Source organism: Vicugna pacos, chromosome 4, assembly GCF_048564905.1.
Source record: "Vicugna pacos chromosome 4, VicPac4, whole genome shotgun sequence".
In the NCBI taxonomy this organism is placed as follows: Eukaryota; Metazoa; Chordata; class Mammalia; order Artiodactyla; family Camelidae; genus Vicugna; species Vicugna pacos.
Genome location: NC_132990.1, coordinates 37,689,042 through 37,705,514, shown reverse-complemented (window position 1 = coordinate 37,705,514; position 16,473 = coordinate 37,689,042). Strand labels below are relative to the sequence as shown.

Sequence of the window (16,473 nt, the reverse complement as noted above, 5' to 3'; positions counted from 1 at the left end):
GATCTCCACAAGGTAAGTCTCTTCCTGGCAATTACCAAGAGCAATTAATCCCGGGGTAATGAGTCCTGACTGCTACAGCAGAATCACGCACGTGTGACTCAAAGGGATGTATTCTGAAGTTTAGTGGTAAACTTAAGCAGTAAACAGAAAGTGTGATTTTTCCATCATTAATTAAAAAGAAAATTCAGCAAAGTCTCACTCATATAAATGTTGCCCCAGGAGTTTATGGTTAGATGAAAGGAATTTGCCAAGACAACGGCCTTCACTGTCCATGTGACTCATTTGCCTTTAATAGAAGGAAAGCTTTCTGAAGCAGTATGTGCATTTCTTTTCCTCCTTATAACGGAGCTCACAGATTTTCCACTGGGCTACAGGAGCAAATCAAGGCCTGGTCAGACTTTGGGATAGGTAACAGCACATATACTGCAAAAGGCCCTTTTCTGGGGCTGTACTGAGATGGCCAGGGGGCGGGGGACTGGACAGAGTGGGATGGGAAGTGGCAGGCACACCGGCAATAAAACAGTTGGAAACTGAAATTCAACCCCTACACTCACTGAAGCTCCACATTAGGTGAGTGGATGGAACCACTGAAAAGCATCCAGAGGATAATCTGCTTCTTTTGCACCCTAAACAGACTTGGAAAGATACCGCAAAAAGTGCTAAGTGAAAGTAGGGAATGTTAACCTGTGGAACTAAGACTCTCCTTAAGAGTAAGGCTGGGACCTGGGACCCTTTGCTGCAGTGCTTGCTCCTAGACAAACATCTCCTCCAGCAACAGAATACAAAGAAACTGTAAGAGACTAAAAATAACTGCCTGCATAGGCAGTTGGGGCAAATTATGAACAACAAGATGCAAAAAGACCAAAAACCCAACTGCCACTTCTGAGGTTTCGGGAACAAAAAGCAGGGGACTGCACATGATCCCTGCCCACAGCACCAAGGGGGTGGGCAGACCACCTAAGCTGACCCATGGATCGACCCCTACCCTCACCCCATTTAAGGGATCAGCTCACCCCTACTTGGAGCAAGTAAGGGAACCTGTTATTTGTTTTTGCTCCCTGGTGCTGCAGCACGAGTACCAATAAAGCCTCGCCTGAATTTCTACTCTAGCCTCTTATCAATTTCTATTGATTAAGGAGTCCAAGAACCCTGGTCGTAACACTTGGAGCTCCAGATCTGTAACCACAATGCTGCACCCATTGATTCTAAAGGTCCTAGGGTCCCCAGACAAAGCGGGGTCTCCTCCCTCAGTTTTAAGTCAGATTTAGTTCAAGAACTTTGCCTAGCACCTTGGCACTCACCAGCTGTGTGACCTAGAACAAAACACCCACATTCTTACACTCTCCACTTTCTCCTTTTTCATCTGTAATATGGGGATAAGTTTATCTACTTTGTTGGATTGTAGTCAGTGTAGCAGGGAAGAACAAATCTGACTCCACATTAGATCTGTTCCTTTAGCTCTAACCCTGTGCTCTGTTTCCTGTGCTTAGTCATGCTGGTTCTGCACCTTCTATAAAAGAAGGTTGCCTATAGCCTGAAATATACAGGACAGCCCATTCTCAAGGCTCTGACCTTTAAGGGTATAACACTTTTCTCATTCACATAGAGATAAAAAGTTGCAGAATAGAACATAACATTTGTCTTGTTGGAGGTTTACAGGGATATCATGACCTGACCTATGGGACAGCTGCAAGAACAAAGGATTCTGACACTAGGAAATTTGCCACAACCAAACATACCCCCTCCTCTTTTTAATATAAAAGGAGCCTAAATTCTAACTTGGGGAAGATGGTTCCCCAGGACATTAGTCTGCCATCTTCTCGGTCTGCTGACTTTCTGAACAAAGTTGTATTTCCTTGCCTCAACCCCTTATCCCCTGATTTACTGGCCTGTCGTGCAGCAAGCAGAACGAGTTTGGACTTGGTAATATCAGTACTGGAATACATATACCAATATGTATTAATACGTGTGCTTAGAAAAAAGGTCTGCAAGAATAAACACCAAAATGTTAGTAGTTCTTATCTTTGCAGGGCTGGCCTAGGGTGTTTTAGTTTGTTTTGCTTCTTGAATTTTCTAATTCTTCTGCAATGGACCTTTATCACTCTTGTAACCATAACAAGCTTTAAACTATAAAAAGCTAAAAAACTTCATAGACACCAAGGCTTGTTTCAAATTAGGGCCATAATCGTAAGTTTATTTCTGACTTTTATGACATTATTTATATTGTAAAGGAGAAAAGAAGAAAATGAGTCTTCCTCCCCACGCCCTCCCAAATTAGGAGTATTCCCTCAGGTAAGGGAGACCTTCACAGCTGCTGCCAGGGATGGAAGTTCAAGGGTGAGTCTCATCGACGAAGGTGCTGCAGTGATCGCCTCTTTTGAACTCACCCCAACCACAACGCAAAGTTCAGAGAGAGTGTGCCCAAGAAATCTAGTTGGTTGACTGGCGTTTCCATATTTGTCCTTATTAAAAAAAAATTCTTGTGAAAAATGAAGTGATAAAAGAGGAAGGGAACAGGGAATACTGAACGAGGAAGGGAGAAAAGTGGAGGAGGACAAGGAGGACAAAAAGAAGATAAAGATTGAGACACAGCAGAAAAGAATGAGTGTGAGATTAGTGTCTCCTGAACTCCACACCTGGGTGTGGGTGGCATCTCTGCAGAGCAGTCAGACCGGACGCACCTAGTAGAAGCCCTGTGTTATAGCAGACAGACAGCTAGACGTGAGCAGAGAAAGGGGGACACAGGCCAAATGGCAGGAAACCATACGTCTTGTGGACAGTGTGTTCCTTGGCAGACAGAGGAACACAGGAACCTTAGGACTAGGTAAGAAATCACGTATTTTGGGGTGATAAGTGTCCTGGAGGCAGGCAAAGACAGGAGGGAAAAGTCAGGAATCTCCAGTGTCCAAATGTACCATTTGGTCATTGTGCCTTCATTTACAATGAAATTAACCTTGCAGATTAGAAGTACCTGTCATGCACTGACGCCATGACACTTCCGATCCAGACTAAATAAGGACAAAAATCCCTCCTCCCTTCTGGAAGATGGAGCTGGGATGAAAATCAGGGAATATGACCCCAAACCCTTCCCTCCCCAATGAATGTTCCTCCCACTCATTTTTATACCCTATGTAACCAGCTTGCCAAAAAAACTCAGCACAGCTGCTCACCTGAGCCTTCCCGCTCTCCCCTTGAGAGCGTACTGTCTATCTCTTAATAAACCCTCACTTTACTCTCTCGACCACTTTCTGCAACTGGCAGCGCTGGCACACCTACCTCCATGGGGTAAGGAGCACTGAACTCCACTTCAGCGAGGTTCCAGGCAGCACTCCCCGGACTGCCCATTTTCCAGATCTCCTCATACACGCCAGCCACATCCCGAGTATACACGGAGAAGATGTGGTCGTTCCCCTGCTGGCGCTGGTAGTAAAACGATAGGCAGCCAGACATGGGGGCCGTGGTCATCGGGGAGATGAGCTGGGCTACCTCCTGGAAGTGCTTGACGTAGACCGAGTCCACATACATGTAGTGGCCTGAAAATCACACAGAAAACACAGCTTAAGCCAGGCGGGGATTCCAATGCAAGGAGGCAATTCTGGGATTTACTTCAAAATAATCCAGTGGGAATAGAAGAGAGGAAACAAATGGGTTATAGATGAAAGAAATTTGGCCATGGGATGATGAATGTTGCAGCTGGGAGATAAATGCTGGCGTTCACTGTGCTCTGCTTAGTATATGATAAGCACCATTCTTTTTCTCTCCCCTAATTTTGATTGAAGTAAAACATACATAAAGAAAGGTAGATGTATCATCTGTATCAGAGTGTTTGAATTTTTACAAGCTGAACACAGCTGTGAAAAAAAGCAGAACATTACCCCAGAAGGCACCCTCCAACAAACCTTCTTTGAGTTACAAGGTTTCTAAGAGCATACCAAGCATACCATCTGTTCTGAAAATTGCACAGAGGAACCCTCCTGCATGTCTTGCCAATATACACAAAATTGTGCTGTGTGTTCTTCGAGTAAAACAAAGATTTTGAATTTAAACAAGAGGACAATTTGTACTTCTTTAATAGAACATGTAGGTCAGTCAACACTGTAGACAAGCTTAGGATTTGGAAGGTTGAACCTGGGATATCACTCTTGGCAAGGACTTCATGGCCTCCAGACCCAGAGGCTGACCTCCATTAGAGGCAATTTGGTGGAATAGAGAAACCATGAGACGGAATGGGGAGAGCTTGGACTCGACATTAAAAGAACTGAGTTTGAATCCTGCTCTATATCTTACTAGCCCTCTGATTTTGAGCAAGTTACTGAATATTTCTGGGTTCCCATTTCCTCATTTCTAGAGGAATGAGAATCAAATATGTCTCTCACAGGGTTGATCTGAGTATTAAATGAGATTATGTATATGAAGTGATTAGTGTGTGCCTAGCACACTCTGAATACCTAAACAATTATAATGAAACAAGTAATGTCATAATGTTTTTAGTGCCATGCTTTCCCCTGCATATTGTACTGTTATCGTTAGCAGTTTTGTCTAAATTTATTTGAGCTGCAGTGACAAGGAGTACTATGTAAAGCAGCTTTGACAGAACAGCCTTTCTGTTTACAAGCTCAGAACAAATACAGCTGAGTACCTTATTACATTGTGCCTGGTTTATATCAATTCCTTTTATCCTCAGCAAAATAGCAGTAAGGATATTAGAAAAATATATGCATTCACACACTGGACCCTTACATTGCACCTAGCACACTGCCTGGTATGTGGCAGGTCCTCAACAAATGTTTATTCAAAGCACAATTATGGTCTCAGGAAAATTCTCACTGCAACATGGCAGAGGGGAAAGATGGATAATTCAACGCTCATTTTCTCCTGGTAGTAGATTATTCAACACCCTGAAAAATCTCTCTTGCTTAAATAGAATTTGTCTGATCATCTTGTCAAGCCATGCAACTGTGAATAAATAGAGATCACAAACTCAGATGATAGGAGGAGCCAGCCAGATCAAGTATGTGATTGAAGTGGAGTGGGTCAGGGAGAAAATAGAGAGTGGTAAACTAGCTGCCAAGGTTGGAAATCATACTTCACCAGCAACAAGAAGCAGAAATTAAGTTTCTGTAGAAAAATCAGGAAATCTGACAGTGGGGGGGCCCGTATCCTTGGGCTGCAGCAACCAGCTGGTGGCAAGGAGAGCTGGCCTCTTACACGTACCTGTGCTCATTCCTGAGAGCCCATCCCTCTACTTCCGACTGGTGCCCTGACATCCAGCCAGGGGCTGCAGGGTTTTCCCAATGAAGCTCAAAATCCAGATTTTTATGGCAAATCTATCCATTTTTAAATGATACCCCCTCTATTAGTTTGCTAAGGTTACCATAACAGAGTACCACAAACTGGGTGGCTTAAACTAAAGAAATTTATTGTTCCCCAGTTCGAGAGGCTACAAGTCCAAGGTCAAGGTATGGGAAAAATGAGTTCCTTCTGAAGGCTGTGAGGGAGACTGTTCTAAGCCTCTTTCCTAGCTTCTCTGGCATTGGCAATCCTTGGCATTCCTTAACTGACTGATCTCTGCCTTCGTGTTCATGTGGTATTCTCCCTCTGCATGTCTCTCTGTGTCCAAATTTCCCCCTTTTATAAAGACACCAGTCACATTATATTTGGGGCCCACCCTACTTCAGTATGACCTCATCTTAACCAATTACATCCGCAATGACTCTTATTTCCAAGTAAGGTCACATTCTGAAGTTCTGAGGGTTAGGACTTCAACATATGAATTTTGAGGAAATACAATTTAACCTGTAACACCAGCCACCGTAATTTTTTAAACTTTGTGTGTGCCAAATAAACATTTCTGCAAGGCCAGAAACAGCTGATGGGCTCCCACTTGGCCATCTCTGTGGAGGGATTTTAAAGGAAGAATCCAAATATCAGACTAAACAAATCAGTAAGGAAGCAAGGCCACGACTCCCCCGCCTAAGCTCCAGTGCCCTCCACAGCCCTGCTGGTGGCCAGACAGCCCCGACTGGAACACTTTACTGGAGCAGAACTCCTGTGACCAGCTACCCCTGTAACACACCACTGTTCACGAGAACTTATATGAGTAACAAAGGCAGAGAAGAGGCCTTTATGCCCTTTGTAATTTGTCTCACCAATGAAGCAGAATCTCTTTAAAGATATGCAGTGGGGGAACTGGTTGGAGGCGCTATCATACACTGTTTCCTTGATACCTCGCTGTAGGGGCCATGCAGGTGGGCTCCTGACGTCTCCTGCTAATGAACTTGCCGCAGGGACTACAGCTGATTTCAACCTCCATCTGCTTCACCTTTGGATCCACAATAGCATGTGTGCCACGCCACACCAGGCTGTCCTCAGCCGGTGACCAAGCAGAGCAGGGGGTCCCAGAGCTAAGCCTATCTACCTGACATGGGGCTTTTCAGCAACTCCCCATCAGCCTGGTCCCTCTCTGTCACTGGTGTCAGCCTTCCCTCCCGTGCTGCAGGCTCTCCCACCCAGGTGCATTAGGACTTCTGTGGGGATGGTAGGCACTTTCGCTGCTATGGGTCTCTTTCTCCATAAAATATATTAAAAGTTGTATTTTATAACTGCATTCATATAAGCATGAACATAACCTTGGCTGGACTTATATTTGTTATGATTACATTCACTTTCTTCCTTCTGATTTTAAAATAAATAAAATTAAGATATTCTCATGGGCCCCTAAAAATGTCAGGGCTCCCAGGCACTGGGACTTCTATGCCTAATGGCTACACCGTCCTGGGCCCAGACTCTTCCAGCTCTCTCCCCTTTATCTTTCACAGACAGTTCCCCCAATCCCAGCTGAGTGTCTGCTTCCTGGAGGACCCGAACTGACATAGCCATGAAGCGGGAAATCAGTCTACCCAGGGTGAGGGGCACCTCCAAAGACTCCAGGAGACTCTCAGTGAATCTAGGAGACCTCACAAATCCACCTGAAATTATTCATTCTATTTCTGGAGTGCCTGTAACCGTGTTGAGAACAATGTCCCACACCCTGTCCCATGATAAATTTGTCATTCTCACAGTTGACAGAGATCTGATAGCGTTCTTTAAAGGCTACTTACTCACCTCCTGTGTGGACAATATTTTCATCCCTGAATTTGCGGTTAAGTGCCTCATTAACAACCCATGCACATGACACTAAGCCAAGTGAGCCACAATCACATTTCTGATCCAAAACAACAGCAAACACAATGTGACCTGCCCAAAGTGAGTCAGAGAGGCAGCTGGGAGTCGGACCAGGACTGCTGACTGCAAGTCTCATGTAGAACCACTAGACGAGACCACATTCCATTGCCCCCCCTTTTCCTCTCCATCATTCATTTGTTGCCAAAGTCGGGTATTATTTACTGACAATATGAGTAAGACTGTTTTTCACTGGGAAACAAAAGGTAGCTCATCATAAGTTTATCATCTCAGTTGAAGGGGCTGAGATGATTCAGAAATCACCAGGTGTCTGCCCCGGGAGGCTGAGTGTGTGTCATCGGGTATGATCTGCTCTGAGGAAGAGGAGCCAGTGGTTTCAGGGAGGGGTTGAACAGACACCATTTTGTGTAACTTTCCAAGGGGAATGAAGAAGGTCACCTGGAGTCCTTGGGAAACTATGTTCAGTGTCTGGTATTAACGAGAATTTTTCTGCCCAGCTCAATGAAGTCAACCCTCCTATCTGGTCTAAGGTTCTAGAGCTGCCAGGATCTCTAAAAGAAGCAATTTTTATCAGATCCTTTAAGCCTGAGTAGATGAAACTAGGTACAGATAGATATTAGATGAAAAGGAGCCTGTAATCAACCAAATCATTGGGGATCTGGTTGGAAGATCAAAACTCTGGGGGATGCCAGCCAAAGCGCAGCCCCGTTCCCCACCGACCCCCAATGGACCTCCACCCCCAGCATAATGCCTGCCATGACAGCACGAGTACACCAGCTTCTGAAGAGGACTTTCCTCCTTTCTTGCTGCAGCCTTCTGTGTTAGCTCAACTTTCCATATGGAACCAGTGGTCCTCCGGTAGTTAGCCATTTCTCGTCAAATTAGGAACTTTGAGGGCAGCTCCTGAACTTTTGTTTTCAAACAGTCTGGCTAACCGGCATTCCACAAAGATTGCCCTTGGCTTGGCGGCAATGCCAAAGGCATCCTCTGACTCAGCTGTGATTCGGCCCTGCTGGCCACGTTTGTGCTCCTGTTGCGACGTCTGCATCTGTGTCATGGTTGTCTGGACAAGCAGTCTCCTGGGTAAGGGGGCAAATCTGGTTTGAGGAAACATGCCAGCTGGTCTGTGGCCACCATGAGGAGACGATGCCTGGAGGCAGCAAGTTACCGTGCCTGCTCTCCCAGTCTACAGATCCGGCAGTTATCCTTACGAACACTGAGTTCCAAGGGTTTGGTAAGTTTTACTGTATACAGTCTGACTATACAGGACATGAAGTGAGGCTTCTCCTAGTTTCTGCTAAGACCTCAGTGCCAAGAACGATGGGGGCCAAGTACCTCTATTTTCTAAAGACTGGTGCTAGACCATCCGTGTTGAATACACTGCTTTGTGGCAGACTTGGCGTCTAAGCCAGCTCTACCAGATTTAGATCACTTCACCCCTCCAGCCTGTATATATGAGGCCAAGGAGGGATCAGAGAGATTGGAGGCAGAGTTTCTTCCTAGAGAGTTGTCACAGAGCTGCACTGTCATGTGTTTCCTTTTGACCTCCCAAGAGAACAAGAGGGGACCACTTCCCCTTTCCTACACTGATCCAAGGGAAAGGGCTTAGGGGAGCCACTTGCAGAGAGGGCAGGGGATGGAAACTACCCTCTAACCTCATCCCCACCCACACTTGCAGAAGTTTCTGTGTCCTGCGATTGCTTTGGGCCTTGAGAGGAGGTGGCAGGGTTACTGGGAGAACTTAGTCAGTGATGACCGGAATCTGTCAGGTACAGAGACTGGGGCCTGTCTCTTGACTGCGTACAGCCAGAGGCTGTAGGGACTCGTGGAGGCAGAAGGGAGAGAAAGGGTTTTGTTGCCAGTGAGCTGTACTTCCAGAGACTGATGGGACAAAGACCTGAGTTTTCCCTAAGCCTAAGTGGGCAAGTCAGGAGGTAGCTGGGCTAGAGGACCGTAGGCAGGGTGGTACCTCAACAGAAAGGGGCAGTGGGGTGTGCCTCCTAACAGGCCCTTGGGGGGATTCTTAGATAGCCAGTCAGGGCACATGCCTGTCACTAGTCAGGAGAGGAATGACCAGCATTTGGCCACCTACAGTGTGAAGAGCATCGACTCCAGATTAAACAGCACTGGTCACATCCAACCTGTTGTCCTCTTCCCTTCCATTTCTGTTCCCCCATCCTCCCTCTCCAACCCTAGAGAAGCCAGACACAGCACAGTGAGGGAGGAAGAGGAAGAAAACGCAAAGGGAAGAAGTATGAAGAAACAAAGCCCAGTCCCTTCTCTCTCCTGCTGCTCTGTGCTCTGGTCTGAGGGAGGATTTGAACTGGCTGAGAAATTGGAGTTTTGCCTTGACAAACTTAATCCTCAAAAATGAGGCTGCTTGTTAATACCTGAAAGTGCCTGGAAAGCCAGGGTAAAGTCATCCAAGGACAGAGAGAGGAGACCCAGCAGAGAGTGCACAAAGGCAAAAGTAAGAAAATTAATAAAGCTACTTCTCTACTGAGTGCTTCTGCAATGAACCAAATGGATCAATGCTGAGAACGAATGAATAGGTGTGGTTAAGATGATGCTTGAACTCAATCTGAACCAAAATGAGAAAAGTGTCATGAGTTACAGAAAGATGCTCCATCCATCTCATGGTCTTTGATGTAATAAAACAACTCTGACCTTATTTTACATTTTGAAACCTTGTTCAGCTCCTACAGTGGCACCATATGCAGATCTGATTTTTAAAATCTCACCAAGGAAACAGATTTCCCTCATTATCTTTCTAGCAATATCTTCGTTTTGCTAAGGCAGGTAAGAAACAGTAATAATATGAGCTGTCAGTAGGTTATCCCCTGAAAGATTTTGTTTCACTTGATAAAATATTAACAAAGGGAAAAAGTCCATATGTGATGCATCAGAATTGAGTAGGATGGATAGAGATTGTCATTCTAAGTGAAGTAAGCCAGAAAGAGGAAGAAAAATACCATATGATATCACTCATACGTGGAATCTAAAAAAAGAAAAAAGACACTAATGAACTCATCTACAAAACAGAAACAGACTCACAGACATAGTGAACAGTCTTATGGTTACCAGTGGGAAAAGGGGTGAGAAGGGATAAACTGGGAGTTCAAGATTTGCAAATATTAACTACAATGCATAAAAAAGATAAACAAGTTTATACTGTATACCACAGGGAACTATATTCAGTATCTTGTAGTAACCTATAATGAAAAAGAATATGAAAAGGAATGTATGTATGTACATGTATGACTGAAATATTATACTGTACACCAGAAGTTGACACAGCATTGTAAATGGACTATAATTCAATTAAGAAAAAAAAAACCAGAATTGAGTAGGAAAAAGGAAGACAACATCCCATCCCCTCCAGTGTTCCAAAGATGCCCTGCCACAATCTTACTACATTATTTTAGTCATTTCCACCATTAGGTGAGAATTTGGAGACAAAGGGCTCATCTGAAAAATCTGACTCACTGTTTGGGGCAGTTAAAAACACCCAGCCAAATGAAGGAAAACGTATATTCACATCATATTTTTCAGATATTACATTCGCTATTCCCTTTTCTACACCGCAGAGGCCAGAGGCCCCAGGGAAGACTTCCTCCAACCCTGTCGGCAGCTCTGAAGTTCCTGAGCAGGCACACAGCATCCCTCGGCCCTGCTGTTTGCTTCTCCAGTTTTCACCCGAAAGCAAAGGCATCAGCTGCTTCAAGGATATGAACCGACAGGGGATGTGTTTACATAGAGCAAAATCTGCTGCTGTGGGCAGACATCTGAACCACTGAATCTTTACTTTGCCACCCAAATTAATGGAGCTTGGGGAAAATCAATACACCCATAGAAGGCAAGTGTAATAAGGAAGGTAACCTCTCTCGTTTAGAGCATGAGGTTTTCCCCCTGAAGAGTGATCCTGGTCAAATCTTTGAGTCATATGAGCAGAGAGCTTTTCAAATAAAACATTTTAGAGTATTTAGAAGTTATCTTTTTTAGCCCTATCCTCTGAAGGGGGAAGTCTTACATAACTTACACAGGAGTCTGGGCGTGAGGAGTATGAGTGAGTGAGTGTGTGTGTGTGTGTGTGTGTGTGTGTTGGCTAAGGACTGCACAAATAATCACTCCATAAGTTGAAGAGAGGTTGAAGTGAAATAGAGAAGGGTTGGGAGAAGGCAGTGGAATGTGGGCATCCAGGCTTCCTGCAGATCATAAGCAGAAACATAACCTAGGATCTAGGGCATCCTCTGCCACCAGCATACACCCCAGCATTCTCAAAGACTCCCCAAAGGTCAAACAACCCGTCCACTCTCGTGCCTGCCACCTCTGCATATGCTGCACTTATTTTCTCCTTATCCGTCTTGCCAAATTCCTGCTCTGATATTATTTCCTGCAGAAAGCATTCCCTGAACCCCCAACACCTAGGCAGTCTTTCACTTTTCTGTGGTCTGTATCACTTATTTCATTCCTCTATTAATCACACATCACTGTGCATGTTTACATAGCATTTCAGTATTTGAATATTTTGAGAAATACCATTATATACATTAACACAGAACTATATTAAAGGCACTGAGAAGTCCTGAAATAAAGGAATCTGTTTAGCTTTCTTTTGTTCAGGGTTTCCCCAATTTATTTGATCACATGAAGGGCTATACAAATACAGCCCTTCTTCCCTCATATGAAGATTATTATACTCAAGTACTAGTATTCCTGGGAACAGCACTTTGGAAGAGTTCGTTCCTATGATCTCTTTGAGGTCGGTGACTGTTTTTGTACCACCAGGATATGCAAGAATACCCGACATATAAAGAGTGCTTAGTATGTGTTTGTTGAATGAACGAATGAGTGATCCATGAAGGAGCCTCATTCAGCTGTTCAGACTCTGACCAGGGTGACTACAGAATCTGGTGTATTGCTGGAAGGGAGGTAAAATTCTCCCTAGATTCCCTCCCTTCAGGCACAGGGGCACCCACTTCTTTAAGGCCTTGGTATTGACGTCAGGGAACTAAGCAGTGCAGGTGCGCAAAGCTGCCTGCCTTTGGGGGCGAGTTTTAGAATAGCCAAGGGAAAAGAGGAAAGATAGGAAAAATGGAGAGGAAATGGGGTGGGGAGAGGGAGTGGAGAGGAGAGAGGCGAGTGCCTATGGCAGGGGTGACGCACCGGCTACCACCAAGTCAAAGTGTTCCTCGAGATGGTCACATCATCATACTTATCTCTGGGTGCGGATGTTAGAAAATCTCCTGGTCAAGATATTAGAAAAGCCAGGTCCTCTTTTTCTCATTACTCAGTCCCTTTACTCCTCCTTTTTCTTTTTCTAATTCCAAATGCAATATGTTTATATATTCTCAGGAGGGATCCAAAGCGTTTTTGAAATAGATCTCACTGGGTGGTGAATTTGGAGATTTTGATGTATAGCATTAGGTAAAGAGAGAAGAATAAAATATTAAAACTCAAAGGCATCTTAGGGAATACGGAATTCAAACTCTTCATTTGGAAACAGGCCAATAAAAGCCTGAGAAGTTAAGGGATTACCTAAAGCCTTGCAGGGCATTTGATCCTATCCAAAATGTCCATGGAGATATCAGGTCCACACCAAAGGTCCTTGATATTTGGTCCTGTCCAAAACCATCTGGCATGGACCAAACATGCTTATGGATGTTTCGGAGAGGACTAAATTTCAAAGATCTTAAGGCATGGATCAAATGTCTAGACAAGACCAAATGTCTGCTAATCACCCACAGTAATACCGTGCTCTGATGAGTGGGTCTAGAGCACAAGCCTTCTGACTCCTATTCTGATTCTCCTTCTCTGTCCCTTGTTGATGCAAATATGGTCAGAATGTTCTGTGGTCACAAATGAGACTGAGGAAGAACTAGGGGTAATATATTCTTTAAAGGATGGATTACACTCATGCAACATAGTCAAATGGATGATTTGACACTAGTCCACAGGTGCGTTGTCTCTCCCAAGACATATGTGTTCTCCCAGACAGCTGGTCCTCACCATCACTGAGAATGAAAAATGATGCATTGAACAAATAGTCATTAGATCATGACATTGTTTGGAACTAATTTTTAAGTGATTTGGGAAAAGTTCTCTGACACTTCCCCATACTTAAGCTTGTACCTCTGTGATAATGACACAAAGGGTTATAGCAATTTTAATGATTAGTCTTTCAAGATTTTTTCTCCTTTTTGCACTAGAATTTTAAGATATGATAGAAAACAGTCTCAAAATCAGCCTACTTCCATAAATTAAATATCATCTGGCATTTCATTTTGAAACCCCCAACACATTGTTAGTTGTTTTATTCATTTAAACAAAGGTTTGAAGAGGGAGTAACATTATATTGTTTTGACTTAACCCAATTGTCAATTAAAATACCTATACAGATACATGGGTTAATCTGTCATGGCAGGTTATCATTCACTCAACACGTTAACACTCATTTTAAGTGTGGGTCCCACAGTGGCCCCAAGTGGAAGGTTGTGTGTCTTCAGGATCAAAATATGTATATATATGTGGAAACTCAAATCTTTTGTCATTCTCCAAAAGCGCTAAACCTTACTTCGAAAAGAAGGGAAAACTTTTTTTTTTGTCTTTCTTCCAATCTCAATTCTATATGTAAGTGACTACAGATGCACCTGGGGCATTTTTTGTTCTCTTTTTCTACGTTTCAATCTTCCATCCACTGAGACATTCCCCATCTGGTTAATCAAGCTAAAACATTGCTGCGATTGCATCTCTCTTCTCAAAGACCTCCAATGGCCTCCCATGGTCAGTAGAATTCAGTAGAATAAAGTTAAGATCTCTTTCCTGGCATTCAACACCTTTTAGAATTTTCCCTTCTCACTGCTTTCTCAGTTGCATCTCTCCCTCAGCTACCCCTTGCAGTTATCACCATGTTTTGTTGCTCCTGCTGTCTCTTACCTCTGTCTGTCAAAATCATGCCCAACCTCCAAATATACTTGATTTCTCTCATCATGTTTTCAGAGGATCCAAGCAGTAAGTGATCCCTCTTGTCTGAATATCCAGCACCTTTTTTTTTCTTTTTTCTTATTTTTGGATAGGGAGCACTCTTAAAACACTCAGCACATACTACTTTGTCATACATCCCTTTGTGGTAGAAATCTTTTTCCCTTTCTTGAATGTATGTTCCTTGAAACTGGGCAGGAGCTATTGTCATTTTAATTGCCATTTTTCCAATCATACCTAATACAGGGTCAAATGAACAAAAATGCTAGATCCAAAGTTGGCTTTGTCTTAAACAGGTAAGTCATGAGAGACTCCAACCTTTCTTCTACACGGTTACTTATAAACATTTTGCTCTATGAAACCTGAATATGTTGAAAAAGAAAAGGAACATACAAAACAAAGTTTGCAAAGCAGAAGTTAGATAACTGGGTCTGACCTAAACATGTGTTTTCTTGGCCTATTCACCAACTTAAAAAATTGGGGGAAATTTCACATAAAACCTCTGCCTTCCTGATTATTCTCAGAAAATCGAAAGATCTGGCCCACTGGACTTACAATCTCACATGGCAGCAATTAACTGAAGCTGAGTATTCTTTGTACACGGTCTGGGCTCTCTAGTTTGCCACAGTCCTCACCCAGCCAACATGTCACTCTCTTTATACCATCTGCTTGACTCCTTTAGGAAACTTAATTTGAGACCCTGGATATAAAGGAGACAGGACAGGAGCAAAGAGAACAATCAGGACAGGATGAAGACTGCCCAGAGCCAAGATAAGATAAGCTGCAGGATGGACACTTAAAAAAAAGTTGGAGACATGGTTAAAAAATATTTATATGAAGAGAAACTACAGTGAATGAGGAATGAAGTCAAGAACATAAAAAGTTGTCTTGTTTTCAGGCAACTGAGGGGACACACCATCATCAGCAGCAATTTATTGGGACTGAGCAGATCACCTCAATATCCACATGGCAAAGGACTGAAAGGGGAAAAGCTACGGTTTGCCGCAGGACCAACATTCCTATTCTGTTCTTGATGGAAAGCTAGTCACCAGAATCTTATCATAAGTCAACAAGAACTTAGAATTGAGGACGAGAATGTCTTGCAATCGTGGGGAGACCTAGGCTTTTATGCTCTCAACCAACGTCCAGGTGAGAGCTGCCATAAACCACTGGGGAGCAAGCCATCACCCTCGTCCCCCTTCTGTGAGACTTTCTCCTCCACGTCCACTTCTCACTGACAACCTCTCCTCTCCATTTCCCTTGCAGAGCAGCAGCCCACTTGGTCGCTAGGGGGCCCTGTTAGACACCACATTCAGGACTCATGGTTGGTATTGGCTCACCTCCCCACCCCTTGGGAGGTTTGGAAGGACTTGTTCCCATCATTCAATCTATTTTCAATGAAAAGAAACCTAGAGTTATTCCAGCCTTGTCTTTAGAAATAAGGAGGATTGAACAACAAACAGGGAAGTAAAGCATAATATGGAAATGGCAAAACAGCAAGACGAGGTCACAAGTGAAGAGAAGCCTTACACATTAACATGCGTAGAATAGATAAACAAGGACCTACTGTAAAGCACAGGGAGCTATATTCAACTTCTTGTAGTGAGCTGTAATGGTAAAGAATCTGAAAATATACATGTCTTTGTGGATATGTACAACTGAATTGCTTTGCTGTACACCTGAAACTAACACTGTAAATCAACTATACTTCAATAAAAAATAAGGACTAAAAAAAAAAAAAATAAAGCAAAGCCTTTAACTAGGTGGCCTTCTTCTCCTGAGTTATAGAGCTCACATCTGCAGCTGTCTCTAGCTCATGGCTTACTCTTCCCTCCTCTTCCATCAGGTTCTTGGTCCTGACTCACCCTCCTCTCTCTCCCTCCTTCTCTGTGGACAGAGGCATAGTCAGGCCAAAGCAGGGGAAATGGCACAAACAGTTATCCTGGAAAAGGGACTCCACTTGTCCCAGCTCACCCAGTTCACTCTTGAAGGTGTGATCCTGCGGGAGAACGGAATGGGAGTTCCGAATATTTCCTCCTCCAACAAACCAGTTCACGTTGGGGTTCCAGCGGTTCACAAAGCCACAGAGATGATTTTCTTCAAAGTCACATTCTGGCAGAAGAGAAATGAAAAGACACTTTGCAGAGATGCAGTTATGCCTGTGTACACCCAGACCCACTGCAGTGTGCTCTTAGATATTCAGATATGTTTCTCACTCCCTTTGACCACTGGGACCTTCATACCAGGACCCCTGGATGATGTTGGTCAAGAAGAGAGATCCTGTATAGAAGAGTGACTATAATCCATCAT

At 43.8% G+C, this 16,473-nt stretch overlaps 1 protein-coding gene across 4 annotated transcripts in view; it reads right to left on the bottom strand.

Annotated features, from left to right (window-relative positions):
• Nucleotides 1-16,473, bottom strand: part of MAMDC2 (MAM domain containing 2) — a 140,737-nt gene that overhangs the window by 55,963 nt on the left and 68,301 nt on the right. For all 4 annotated transcript variants that reach the window (XR_001459587.3, XM_072959574.1, XM_006209396.3 and 1 more), the window contains exons 5-6: nucleotides 16,138-16,275; nucleotides 3,277-3,533 (exon numbers count right to left, since the gene is read on the bottom strand). Coding sequence is in view for 3 of the 4 variants with exons in the window: in XM_072959574.1 (XP_072815675.1) it covers nucleotides 3,277-3,533; nucleotides 16,138-16,275 (395 nt within the window). In the remaining variant the exon portion in view is untranslated. The remainder of the gene's footprint in view (nucleotides 1-3,276; nucleotides 3,534-16,137; nucleotides 16,276-16,473) is intronic.